This window comes from Hermetia illucens, chromosome 4, assembly GCF_905115235.1.
Source record: "Hermetia illucens chromosome 4, iHerIll2.2.curated.20191125, whole genome shotgun sequence".
Classification (NCBI taxonomy): domain Eukaryota; kingdom Metazoa; phylum Arthropoda; class Insecta; order Diptera; family Stratiomyidae; genus Hermetia; species Hermetia illucens.
Window position 1 is genome coordinate 165,957,215 of NC_051852.1, and position 14,000 is coordinate 165,971,214.

Consider the following 14,000-nt stretch of genomic DNA (forward strand, 5'->3'; position numbering starts at 1 on the left):
GTGTAATAATGGTTTCCACTGGAAAAAGATACCAACAACCAAAACACAAACTCATTTGCAACATAAAAAATGATGTCAATTAATATTTCAGCGATTGCACTGTAACCGTTTACGGGCTAATTGCTTTCGATAGCACTTTAATTATCTACTCCTGTACAGATTTCATATCTTCGTGGGAAGCATAACGACTGGCAAACATTCAACTTCATATCGTTTGTCTATCAACATCATGTTTCATAATCGTTTTCCAATATACGACCGACCTGGCGTTGTTGATGGTGGAGCTGGTGGCCAGCAAGGACTCTACAGCCAGGAGGACTATGAAGGGCCTCACCTGAACACTGTCACCGGACAATTTCGGAGGAAAGAAAAATTCATCAGACAAGAGGACCAGGTGCCGTTCCCGAAATCGACATCATCATTGCCGCCATCATCGAAGTATGGCCAGCGACCAGGACGACAATGGATCAAGTGGAAATATGCGACCAAGGCCCAAGCCTTCATATTTGAATTTTTAGAAGGAGCCTCAATTCATGGTTTCGTTTACTTAGCGAAAATTGGATTGCATTTAATTGAACGGTAGGGAATTCACACAGGCGATGGTAATTTTAAAAAGGGATTTCAATAATCGGATTATGTTGAGCAATTAACCATCTGGTGACGCACGTTTGGTTTGCTTTTACAATTCGCAATTTGCTGATATGACACTGGTGCACAAGGCTCGATGGCACTCCTTTGGGAAATGCTGCAGTTGATTTGTTGCAACGCGGAACAGATTCATCACAAATGCATGAATAATAATTGGTGCTTGCATAATTAAGGTGGTTTGACTAGGTGCGGTGGATGCACCTAGGGTGGATGTCCTTTCATGACTTGCCTCGATTTTTGGTTGGATGCACTCACTCACTTATGCACATATGCAAAATCTGATTTTTCTTTCACTGGTAGAAGTTATGATCTCATCACGCAAGTGGTTTCCATAATTTATAGAAAACAAACTTATTAGGTCCTGCCTTGTTTCTCTTTGTTCGGGTAAGAAAAGCCGAACATTTTTTTGCGGACGAGTGTTGGGTGGGAGGGGTGGCCTTGATGGGTCGGAGATTGTCTCTCAGCAGACGCACCCGATCTCTTGTCGAAGACCGGAACCGCGGAGCTGCCAGCATATTCCTCTCGGCGGATTGTACGTAGGCCGAATAGGACGAGAGGCAGGACTTGGGTCCAGGAAGGACCGTCGCGTGCCATAATGGCGGTTTTCAGCGTCCGGTGCCAACGTTCTAGTATCCCATTGGATTGCGGGTGGTATGCAGTAGTCCAATGGCGTTTAAACCCTAGGAGTTTGCCTAACTCCGAAAAAAGGGTGGACTCAAATTGCTTTCCTTGGTCAGTGATGACCACTGCAGGGACGTCAAAGCGAGGTATCCACTCCCGACAGAGGGCTTCGGCACAAGATTGCGCTGTAATGTCTTTCAGAGGTATTGCCTCAGGCCACTGCGTAAACCTGTCGATGATTGTGAGACACTACTTATAACCGTGCGAGTCTCGCAAAGGCCCTACTATGTCGAGGTGAATTGTGTGGAACCGCTTGGTAATGCGGAGAGTGAGCCCACTTCTTTCCTTACATGACTGGTGACTTTACACTTTTGGCATGCGCTGCACTCTCTGGCCCAGAAGTTGACATCCCTGCTCATGGAGGGCCAGAAGTATTTCTCGGTGACTAACGGATTTGTTGACCTGATGCCTGGATGCGCTAAGTCGTGAACCGCTTGGAACACCTCCTTGCGAAAGGTGGCCCGAATGTATGGCCGAGGTCTCTTTTCCGAGTCTTCACAGCAGAGAGAGAGGTTTGAGCCGAAGATGGGCAACTCCCGAAATTTGTATTTGGGGTTGGATTTAAGGCGCTGAAGTGCTGCATCATCCTCCTGCGCCTTGGCAATAGCCGATAAGTGGAGTGAGGCGGGGATGTTAACTTCGGAGACACGAGACAAAGCGTCAGCAACTATGTTGTCCTTGCCGGACACGTGCTGGATGTCTGACGTAAACTGACTTATAAAGCTCACATGTTGAAGCTGACGAGGGGATGCTTTGTCGGGCTTTTTTTTCAAATCATATGCGAGAGGCTTATAGTCCGTGAACACTGTGAATGGCCTGCCTTCTAGGGAGAAACGGAAGTATTTGATGCTCAAGTACGCAGCGAGCAGTTCGCGATCGTAGGTACTGTAGTTCCGTTGAGCGGAGTTCAACTGCTTCGAGAAGAAGCTCAACGGCTGTCAGACGTGATTCACCTTTTGGTGAAGAGCGGCACCTACTGCGGTATCAGAGGCATCAACAAAAACGGCTAGAGGTCCATCTTGTAGAGGAAATGCCAAGACTGTAGCATCAGCCAGTTGCTGTCGGGATTTATTGAACGCGCGGAGAGCCTCTTCAGACCCCACGATCTCTCGTGTGTCCTTAGTTTTGGGGCCAAATAAGTATGCGTTCAAAACGGACTGGTGTTGGGCGGCCTTGGGCAGGAAACGACGATAGAAGTTTAGCATGCCCAAGAACCTCCGCAAATCCTTTACAGTTTTCGGACGCGGGAAGCTTGTAATTGCTTGCACTTTGTCTGCGTGGGGCTGTATTCCTTCAGGGGAAATGGAGTGGCCGAGGAATCTCACTTGTATTTGAAGGAACTTACATTCCTGAAGGTTTAAGACTAACACGGCCTCAAGGAGACGTTAAAAAATGCACTCGAGATGTATGCCTTCTGTAATCCCCACATGGGCGCTATTCGCCGTTTGGCTTAGGAACCATATGCAGTGGGGCATTCTGCCGTCCACTCATGGCACTCTGCTCTCTACTCCTGTGACGAGGTCTAAACTGAGTGAAGAGGGCCGGTGGCATCATCTGTCCGTTCGCATTCGCAATATTCGAAATAAATTTCAAATGCCGCGAATCCTGCCGCACCACACATTCAATGCACTTCAGATACCCCAGCGAAACGCGTTTAGCCTGAATTCAATGTTTACGTGTTGGTTGATTTTGGCCCCTCACTGCAATGCTAAAATTTTATATATCAAAAATTTCTTCAAATCTTCTACTTGATGACATCTCATTCCCCTCTATGTTCCTGTGACTGGAAACCCGGAGGAGGGCGACCTTCTGCGTGCCGCTCAGGCTGTCCAGCGCGTTTCTGCACTGCCCCACTAGCCTGCAAGATGTCGTTGCTGAGCACATGGCCTTAATGGCCGCTTGTCTGTCGGTCAGAATGGCTATGTTACGCTTGGGACTCGGATCATGCTTCAACCATCGACAGCTCAATGACCATCTCTGACAGCCTGGCCTCAACACTGGTCTACACCTCCGGCGCTAGTTTGCCGCTGAAAGGTTTCGCAGTTCGTGGCTCGTCGGCCGGCTGTTGCTGGTTACTTTTCTCCAGATGTTGCTTTGCGTCCGAGCTCTTGCACATTCTGCTCCGCTTGTGATCTTGTTCGGCCTCCTCTTGAGATTGATTACGTTTGAGAGCGGTGCTCTTCGCCATCTGCTCGTCTGCCAGACGTTTGCTGTTATATTCTTCAACAACTGCTTGGTATTTAGCGAGGTCCTTTTCATCCCACTCGTCAACAGTACCGGCCTCCTTACTCTTAGCAATCTTGTTGAGAATATGCATGGCTTTCTGGTACTGGCTATTGAGCAGGACATTAGAGGACCTTCTCTTCTTAGTCGGTTTCCGGTGATCGACGTTTTTGTCGGTCTTCACTTTTGAGGGATCCCCCGACGTCGAGGGCTGCTCCACCTTGGCTTGGGGCCATATTAGCACCTCCTCAAGTGCAGGGAGGACTATCTCCGGGCTTTCGCTTCGGCTCATTCCACCGCCAGATCTACTTGCCCCTAATAAATGACCAGCAGACAAGCAGATCCTCGTCAGTTGGATGATCCTACTCCCAGTCCGTCCCTAGACACTTGTGGCCCATCCTTAGACGGTTTCCAGCGGCCACCACGAGGAGGTCATGTGTGACTTGCCGAACTGCCTGAAGCATAATCAGATCAGGCCACCCGCTGGATCCAATGAATTTTTCTTCACCGGATCTGGTACTTTGCATGTGCACTGTTCTGGTATTTCGCTATAGATTTTATAGCAGCGGTCCCCGCAGTACATGATGGTTGGATTTAGATTCCCATATACAATTTCCGCGGGGCTTGCAGCAAACTCCTCGCGGCTGACTATCTGTAGGCCAAGTAGGACGAGATGCCGGATCGTTTTTGGCCATGATAGCGGCGTTTATCATCTTGCGCCATTGTTCGAGCATCCATTGGGCTGAGGGTGGTATGCAGTTTTCTGGTGGCTTTTTGGAGTCTGAAAGTTTGCCCTGAAAAGAGAGGATTCAAACTTCATTCCCGGGTCAGTGATGATGCCTGGCCCAAGAATTGATGTAGTAACTAACCGGTTCGATGTTCGGATGTCCAGGTGTGCCAGATCGTGAACGGCGTTAAATACTGGCTAGCGGTAAGCGGCCAGAATGCATGGCCTTGGTCCCTTTTCTGAGGTCTGGCAGTATAATGTGGATGTCGAGCCGAAAATCGGGAACCCTTAAAAGTGTACTTGGAGCTACTCATCAGTCCCTGACATCAGTCCCTTCGGTGACGTCCAGTTCGAGATTTTGGAAGTGAAAGTTTCGGTGAAGTACCACCGAAACACATTCAGCGCCAGTGTGGAGGAACTCGCTCAACTCTCATTTAGGGCATTGCCATTCAATTAGCATAGTTGATTTTCCAAACCAAGATAAACTCTTCATTTTCGCAGAAGATGAAGTAGAAGACAACATAGAAGTTGACAGTGCAGACGGCGGAATGGTTGGGTAGGATGCTGAAGCGGAAAAGGAATCAGAGGCGACAACTTCACCGGATGCGGACACGTCTCTATTATTCACTAAACTTTGTAATGTAGTGCAATTAATTCTCGAGGTTAGAGCGCCCAGTGTGGTTGAACTTTGAGTGTGCACCGCTGCAGATTTTATTACAATGGTCTCCACAAGGGCATCGAAGATCTCCAAAGTGGATGTTGCCTGACGCATTAACAGCATTAGATCCGCTTTCACAGTCATGTTTACAATTTGAAAATGCAGTTATCTCAACGCTAAGATCAAGTTGAAGCTGTTCTGTGCTACTGTTCTTTCTTCTTCTTTATGGGGGAAGCACATGTAAGGTAAACTCCACTGTTACCCAAGAGTTTCAAGCTTTCGTCAACAACTGTCAGCGTCATATCATCGGAGTACGCTGACCTGAAACTATCGTAAACGGAGACCTTGGTCGGGGCACGGGCTTAGCATTCGTACGCACTGTGATCGGAAGGTGGAAGTGGCAGCGGATGGGTTACTTATTAAAGAAGAGTGACACTCTCCCAAGATGGCTAACAAGTGAATTGCCCAACGGGCACTTGTCGCAGAACAGTAGGGAAGGAACGCAGGGATCTCAGGAAATCGTAAGGGGAGTTGAAGTGCATTGCAGGTAACCGCGAACGGTGCCTCACGCGTCAAGCAGCATATCACACCAAGCTTCACCTGGACGGCAATCGCCAGTGCAAAGCTCAGCGCGATCGAGACTCTCACTTAGGTGGAAATGCAGGGAATGTCACCGGTGATGCAGAGGCTTCTGGTGATTCGAGCTGAGCAACAGCGTCGCTTCCCATAGCGCTTTCGTCGGGGCTACGGTGCTATTAGCAACAGCACGGGTGGTGATTGCAAATTCTTCCGGAAAATCGTTGGCGATCCGTGCATTAATTTACCAGGGTGCTGAGAGGTTCTTTATTACGCAGCCTATAGTGCAGCATCTTGGGCTCGACACACAAAGAACCTCACTTCCAGTAATTGAAGTTGGTGTTACGGAATCGTCAAAATGCGATTCCCTTGTGTACGGCATCCTACAATCAAGCAGAAACCAGGAATTTGCCATGGTATTCTCCGCTCTCGTACTCGCCGAAGTTACCACCTTTCTTGCTGAAAGAAAAGATTTCGTACAACAATTGGCCGCATCTTGCAGGTTTGGATCTTGCGGATCTTGATTACGCTGGGACTTCGATGGAAGACTGGATTCTCGGTCCGGACATATATTCAATTATCATCTTGAACGGATTAATCAAAAGCCCTGCCGGAACTCTTACCACTCAGTAATCAGCGTTTGAATGGCGGTCGATGGGTGCGAAATCCTTGCCTTCTGCACAAGACTCTTCGTTCGCCGTTCGAGGATTCCACGTTTGTACTGAACCCACACTCTCGCACGCGCTTAAGCAGTTTTGGGAAATCGAAGAGTTTCCACGTATATCGTTACTGACTCCTGGCGACGAAAGAGGCGTAAACCATTTTGCTGAGATGCATTCTCGCCACCAGAACAGAAGATTCTTTGTCTGAGACATTGTAGCTGCTTGCCTGGCTCAAGCGGAGTGGCGACTGCAACGAGATCCACAGCTTGCGGAGCACTATGAGACCTTTATGCAAGAGTAGGTGGACTTGAAGCACATGGAGTTGGTCCCTTCTCATCAATTGAACAGACCAAACTATTACATGCCCCACTACGCGGCTGTGAACCGTGATAATCCTGTGAAAATACGCGTAGTATTCAATGCATCGCAAAAATTTCGTAATGGTCTGTCGCTCAATGACTTTACTCCTACCCGGGCCAAAATTGCAAGCGGACATCTCACTGACGTTGTATAGATGTTTAGGAAAATATAGGCGCACCATGAGGACGCCGATTGGTAACGCATCCTGTGACGATACGGTAGTAGCCGCGAGATTCGCGATTTCAAGTGTATCACGAGAACATGCGGGGCTGATTCGGCTCCGTTTTTGGCGCTTAGCGTCAAGAAGAAACTGGACACTGATGGGTCTACGGAGTATCCTGAGGCGCTGCTATTCTTCGGCACACACTCTACGTGGACGATATCTTTGGTGGAGCAGACACGATCGAAGAGGCACTTCATTGACGAGAGCAACTAGTGGCATTATTGGCATCCGCAGGTATGAGTATGACACTCGGATACTAAGGATACGCCGAACCCCGCTGCACCAACAGTGTCACAAGCGACCCAAGTGACACCTAACCGTACTACCATCGAAAGACGGCGAAATAAACGGGTACGGGAAAAAGAGGGGGATCCTTCAAATAATCAGCAGGCGCCTAAGAGAAAAAAAGGCGGGCAGGAAACTCTGAAAACCAGCACTAATAGCTCTAAAGGAGGAAAGCATACAGCGAATGTAGAAAAGTCGACCAGCGTTGCGAAGCCCAAGACGAACGGAAACGATGGATGGACTAAGGTTACGAGCAAAAAAGCGAAAGGAAAAGCAAAATTGCGAACCCGTCCAGATGCGATTGTTATCTCCAGTAAGGGCAATCTGTCCTACGCGGAGATACTCAGAAAGGTCAAAGCGGATCCCGACCTAAAAGATCTGAGCGGAAATGTGAATCGAATCCGAAGAACCCAGAAGGGGGATCTCATGTTCGAGCTGAAAAGATCCAGCGTGGGCAAGGCTGATGACTTTCGCGCTCGGGTGAAGGACTCACTTGGGGAGAATGCCGCAGTGCGTGCCCAAAAACATGAGATCTACATACAATGTAAGGATCTTGATCAAATAACATCAAAAGCAGAAATTTTTACTGCTCTGAAGGAGCAATTCAAGTTGGAAGAACTTACAGAGGAGTCTGTTGTAAGTTTACGAAAAGCCTATGGCGGTACTCAAACGGCCACAATACGAGTACCAGCGGAGGCAGCGTAGATGTTGTTGGCTGCCGGAAAAGTTCGGATTGGATGGGTTGTCTGCCGTTTAAGAGAACAGACTTCACTAAAGAGGTGCTTTAAATGCCTCATGTTTGGGCACTTCGCCAAGGTATGCACCAGCAGCATTGATCGATCCGATCGATGCAGAAGGTGTGGGGAGAACGGCCATATTGCCAGGGAGTGCAATAGGGACCCCAAATGCCTATTGTGCGAGGTGAAAGAGGGGCAAGATAACCGGCATATTGCCGGTAGTAGTAAATGTCCTGAATTTAGGAAGGCGCTCACTGCAATAAGAAAATGAGGTTTATTCAGATAAACCTCAATCATTGCAGGGTTGCTCAGGATTTACTTGAGCAGACCACGTTCGAATCAGAGATGGAAATCGCCATCATCAGTGAGCCGTACAGAAGCCGTCACGGTGGCGTATGGGTCACAGATTCGACTGGTGGAGCGGCGATATGGGCTTGCGGTCGACAGGCCATACAATGTACTGCAAGTCAGGCAGCCAGTGGCTTTGTGTGGGCGAAAATAAGTGGTGTATATGTATACAGCTGCTACGCCCCACCAAGTTTTACACTGTCTGAGTTCGAGCAAATGCTTGATAACCTTGTTCTCGACGCAAGGGGACGAAGTCCAAAGGTGATTGCTGGTGATTTCAATGCTTGGGCCCTAGAGTGGGGTAGCAGAGAATCAAATGCTAGGGGGCGCAGTTTAATAGAAGCTTTCGCGCAGATGGACATGGTTTTGGCTAACGAAGGTGCTATAAACACCTTCCAGAAAGGGGGGTCAGGCTTAGTTGTAGACCTGACCTTTGTCAGCCCTTCGCTGGCGCGTGGTATGTCCTGGTGCGTCAGCGAACGCTACACTCACAGTGATCACCAGGCAGTTTTCTTTAAGACATGTGTCGAGCCTCAGGGCAAAGAGCTATCATGCCTCAAATCGAAAAAGATTTCAGGCTGGTCTGCAAAATCTTTGGATGAGCAGAGCTTCTTAGAGGTGTGGTTAGATCAACCTAATATAGCAGGCGCCTCTACGGAAAGAGCTGTCCATCTGGCTCAATGCATCGTCAAAGCATGTGACGCGTCCACGCCTAGGAGGTGCGTATTCCCCCGTAGAAGACCAAACTACTGGTGGAATGATGAACTGACCGGCCTTCGATCAGCCTGCCACCGAGCCAGAAGAGCGGCTCAGAGGGCCGTAGGTAGAGTCGATCAAGGGAAAAAGAGTGCGCCTACAAGGCAGTCCGCAAAACCCTCAAACTCGCCGTCCAGCGAAGCAAGAGGAAATGCTTTAGGGAGCTCTGCTCAGAAGCGGACGTAAATCCGTGGGGGAGAGCTTATGGAATCGTGATGGGACGATTTAGAGGCCGTTCGTCTCCGCAGATCACGTGCCCCACCCTCTTGTTGAAAATCATCCAGGGGTTATTCCCCCAGCAAGAGGAGAGCATCGACACATTCCAACCACCTCTGAATGTGACGGCAATCCCGCCAGTCACCAGAGACGAGCCCCTGGAGATCTGCGTCAGAATAGGAGACAATAAAGCACCGGGTCTGGACGGAGTACCGAATAAGGCCCTTAAGCTTGCCGTGAAATCCAGGTCGGACATGTTCGCTGAGTTGTTCGAAGCGTGCATGTTCGAGGGAATATTTCCAGCGGTATGGAAGCGGCAGAAGTTGGTGCTTCTGCCTAAGCCTGGTAAACCTCCGGGTGAACCATCCTCATACCGACCCATATGTCTTTTGGACACGGTGGAGAAAATGCTAGAGCGGGTAATCTATAATAGATTACTCCCGGTAGTTGAAAGCCAAGGCGGCCTTTCAGATCGGCAGTATGGGTTCCGTAAAGCCAGATCAACCATTGATGCCATCAAAGTGGTTACTGGCTTGGCCGAAGATGCAATTCACGGAAAGGGTAGTACCAGCAAATATTGCGTGGTAGTAACCCTGGACGTGAAAAATGCATTCAATTCGGCCAATTGGAATCTAATCCGCAAATCCCTAGCGAAGGTTGGTATTCCCGCCTATCTCGCCGCTATCGTCGATAGTTATTTAACTGAAAGGGGGCTCTGGTACGATACTGATGATGGACCGCAGGAGTACGTCGTTTCCGTGGGTGTCCCGCAGGGCTCCGTATTGGGCCCACTACTGTGGAACATCATGTACAACGATGTACTTAATCTTCCCCTTCCGGAGGAAGCCACAGTGGTGGGTTACGCTGACGACATTGCACTGGTTGTTGTCGCAAAGCATCTCGAAGATGCTGAGTTATACTCAAGCGAGGCAATCAATGTTGTCAAATACTGGTTAGAAAGCTCTGGTCTGACGCTTGCGGAGGAAAAAACGGAAGCGGTCCTCATCACGAAGCGCCGGAAGAGAAATTACGCCTGTGTTAGAGTCGGGAATCATATCATCGCTTCCAAGCCGGCCATCAAATACTTGGGGGTGATAGACAGGAAGCTGAGCTATAAGCAACACGTACAGTATGTTTGTGATAAATCATCCAATGCTAGTATGGCCCTGGCCAGGATGATGCCGAACGTGGGAGGGCCACGGCATATCTCTAGGTTGCTTATAGCCAGGATGGTGACCTCAATCATGCTCTATGCGACCCCAGTTTGGAGCGAGGCGTTGCGGATGTCAGTTAACACTAGCAAACTGAATGCAGTCTACAGGAGGACAGCTCTGAGGGTATGCTCTGCCTTCAGGACTGTCTCAGATGATGCAGCATTCGTCATCTCTGGAATGATGCCGATTGACATCTTGGCAGATGAGATGGCGAATATATACCATGCGAAGCCAATCTCTCCCTTATTGCAGACGAAGAACGCTGAGAGGGAGAGATCCATAAATAGATGGCAAGAGCGGTGGGAATGCTCGGGAAAGGGTCGGTGGACTCACAGGCTCACTCCTGCCATCAAAGAGTGGTTGGAGAGACGACACGGTGAGATTAGTTATAATCTCACCCAGTTTCTCACGGGACATGGAGGATATCTTCAATACCTTCACAGGTTTAAATTGGAGACCTCACCCGACTGTCCAAATTGCGATGGAGTCCCAGAGGACCCAGAGCATGTATTTTTCCACTGTCCGAGATTTGTGGAAGAAAGGAGGAACCTAGAGAAGACTCTAGGAGAGGTGCTGGTACCAGAAAATCTGGTGCCGAAAATGGTAGCACATCAAGAGAATTGGGATGCGGTCAACTCCATGATCGCATCAATTCAAGATAAATTGCGAAAGGCAGAGGAAAGGAGAAAAACGCGGTCACGTGCGCCGCGTATAGAAGAAATGGGATTAAGCTAGAGTGAGCTGGCTGATGTAATACCTTATGGTGGTTCCGCGGAGCAGGGAGGGAGTCGGGGGTGGTTTTAGTGGGTGCAAATCCCACACGCTGGTGTGTCCAGACCAGTGTCTTTTGAAGATTTCCACCTCCTCAAAAAAAAAAAAGGTATGACACTCGGGAAATGGGCAGCGAATAAGCAGCAACTTTTGCAAGGCTTGACGTCAACGTCTTTGTGCGAGGTAGATGTCAAACCGAATGAGGTAATATCTGCCGTTTAAAACCTCAGTTGCGCCTTACAAAATTACGATAACAAAGATCGATTTTATCTGAGATCGTTCGTCTATTTGATTCATTAGGCCGGCTTGCTCCGGTGATTGTCATAGCCAAGATCATTATGCAGGACTTGTGGCTGGAAAATCTAAATTAGGACCCCGTTTTACTGCAACCTTTTCAAGATCATTGGACGCAATTTCGAGGCAACCATGCGGAGATCTCCTCCATTCGCATCCCCAGATGGCTTGGCATGTTTGAAGACAACAACTGAAAGCTTCATGGATTCGCAGATGCTTCACAACGAGCTTATGCTGCCGCTATCTGCGCTGTCGTTCCTGGACATGCATCTAAGCTGTTAAAAGCAAAAACGAAGGTTCCCCAAACAAAGGTTTAGTCCTTACCTCGACTGAAATCTTGCGCAGCGGCGCTTCTCGCTTGATTGGTTTTGCATATCCTGGTTGTAGTACAGTGGCTGAGCCAGGCCAGGCCTGCTGTATCTTAGTTTGGAACTCGTCATGTATGGGTGTCCCTCGTTCTACATCGTTGTAACCTTGTTTAAAGTTAATGAAGACCTGGTGCTCTCATTTTGGAGCATCTAGTTCTTTTCCAGCACTTGTTTAACTAAGAATTTATTGTGGATCGTCTGGTCTTGAAGCGTCCTTGGTATTCCAAAAGACTTTTCCGCCTATAGGACGATGATGACTCTTTTCGTCCGGTTTTCTATCGGGCAATTGGGAGAGATTTTTGGACTGAAGAGCAAAAAGGATAGATTAACCGTAAAGTTTTTTTGTTACAGCAGTTTGGGCAATGGTTAACCTATACGTGACTGGACTACTGTGATGTCATCTTTTGTGGTTATATATCGAACTATTATATGATAAACGAAGCCAAGGATATCCAAGCTCTATGCTGATTATTCAGGCGTATTATAGTAATAGTCAATGGGGATTACCAGCCGCTGTGTCCACTATTCTAATTCAGGACCTATGTGAGAAAATCATGACTGGTCTTACCCCCTCAGCTCTTCATTGTGAGGAGAGACAGAATGCCAATCACTCCATCAGCACTATAATAACTAGGATCAAATTAGTTTGACGACCGTATAACACTCATTACCATATGAACATATGCAGGATTCCATGGTACACCTAATTTTCCAACCAACTCGAAAATTGAAAAGGTGTCTCCTAGAGCCCGAAAGGAACCTTGGGGAATTATTCATCATAATCCTTGATTCAAATACAAATTCACATGTCACTAATTCCACAGCCATATGTAAATCAACTACCCGCATTTGGTATTCCCATTAAATTTCGCGAAATGGCAAATGTCGTTCATGGTTTCACTTGCGAAACGATTCATTCGTTTGAAAAAAAAAGGAGTAAAAAACTTTAGGGAATTCACATAAACTTGGAAACTCACTAAAGCCTTTGCGTTTCGAATCCACTGTTAAGTTTTATGAGACGGTTATTATTTATAGGGAATGTGTGTTGCTCCTGCTGCTGCTGTTGCTGTATCCTGTTTCTAGTCGTTGCAGGAGTTATAGCGGAGAAGAGGATGAATTTGACTTTTTGCGAGCCTGCAAACTTGTGAGTTTATTACCTACAATAGTCAACTCTTTTTGGGGTTGGTCGGGGTTGGTTTCCAATAAAAACTCTGAATTTAAGAAACATATCCTTTTGTTGGGAATTCAAATTTACAGGTTTCGATCTTGTTCAGTTTTGCAATAAGTATCGTTGACTGGACCGTAATGGTCCATTATACTCGACGCCTCCTTTCAGACAGCATATCTCAGATCCGTTTATGTAAACCAAGGAAAAAAGGAAAAAGTCCCTACGGTACGGCCTTAGCGTATTCTCGCTTCTTCAGATATTTACGCAAAGATGAAGCGAGGCTTTTTGGGTTTGAATATTCATCCTTTCCAGGATGAAAATCATCTTAGTCGTCTGCCAAGAGGTAGGCACGTTGTCCAGAGCAAGGGATGTTAGAAAAATATTTCCTGAGTATCACTCTAGGTGTTCTAAGCCCTCTTTTAGTTTCGCTTTGAAATCCCAAAAGATAGTATAGAAGCTCCTACTTTTTCACTGGTAACCACCGCTTTCGCAATGTTCCAGCTTCTCTTGCAATACCCTTGTGTTAAAACGTTTGCAAAAACCGCTAATTCTTCCTCTCCCAATTCAATTATTTCCCGGTTAGGATGCCTTAAGAAGACTATATACAAGAGGAGCAAATCCAGCGGCAAAAGGGGGCGGAATATCATTGTGCATTTTTCGGGTAGAGACGAGATAGCTAACTGGCCTATGACCCATGTATCATCCATGTGTATATCGATAGTGCTTAGATGATTTTCTTATGTGTGTTTCCCTATTGCATGTGGCAGCTCGAAAACTGCTGTCTAATGCCACATGTCCATGTGCGCTGCATCACATACATGGCACTATCACCAGACCTTATGCTCGGAATTTTTCTTCCGCAATTACCGTGGCTGTCGAAGATGTGCAATGATTTTTTATTCATCATAAAATTTCGAAGAATACGCTGGGAGTTGAATCTTCTGTATTTAGTCTTCTCGGTGATCCTCCTATTGAGTTCGTACTGACTCAAGGCCGGACTTTGTGAAAGTAGGAAGAGAATGTTGATTGAACTTCAATCGCCGAAGCAGTCCCTAGTCACTTGGAGATCTGCAATTAGCTCGTCC

The 14,000-nt window shown here is 47.6% G+C and overlaps 1 protein-coding gene across 1 annotated transcript in view; it reads left to right on the top strand.

The window, feature by feature from the left end:
• The first annotated feature begins 229 nt into the window (after nt 1-229).
• LOC119654147 (sodium channel protein Nach-like) overlaps nt 230-14,000 on the top strand; it is a 96,093-nt gene continuing 82,322 nt past the window's right edge. Inside the window, exon 1 of the mRNA XM_038059310.1 lies at nt 230-579. Coding sequence (XP_037915238.1) covers nt 230-579 — 350 coding nt within the window. The remainder of the gene's footprint in view (nt 580-14,000) is intronic.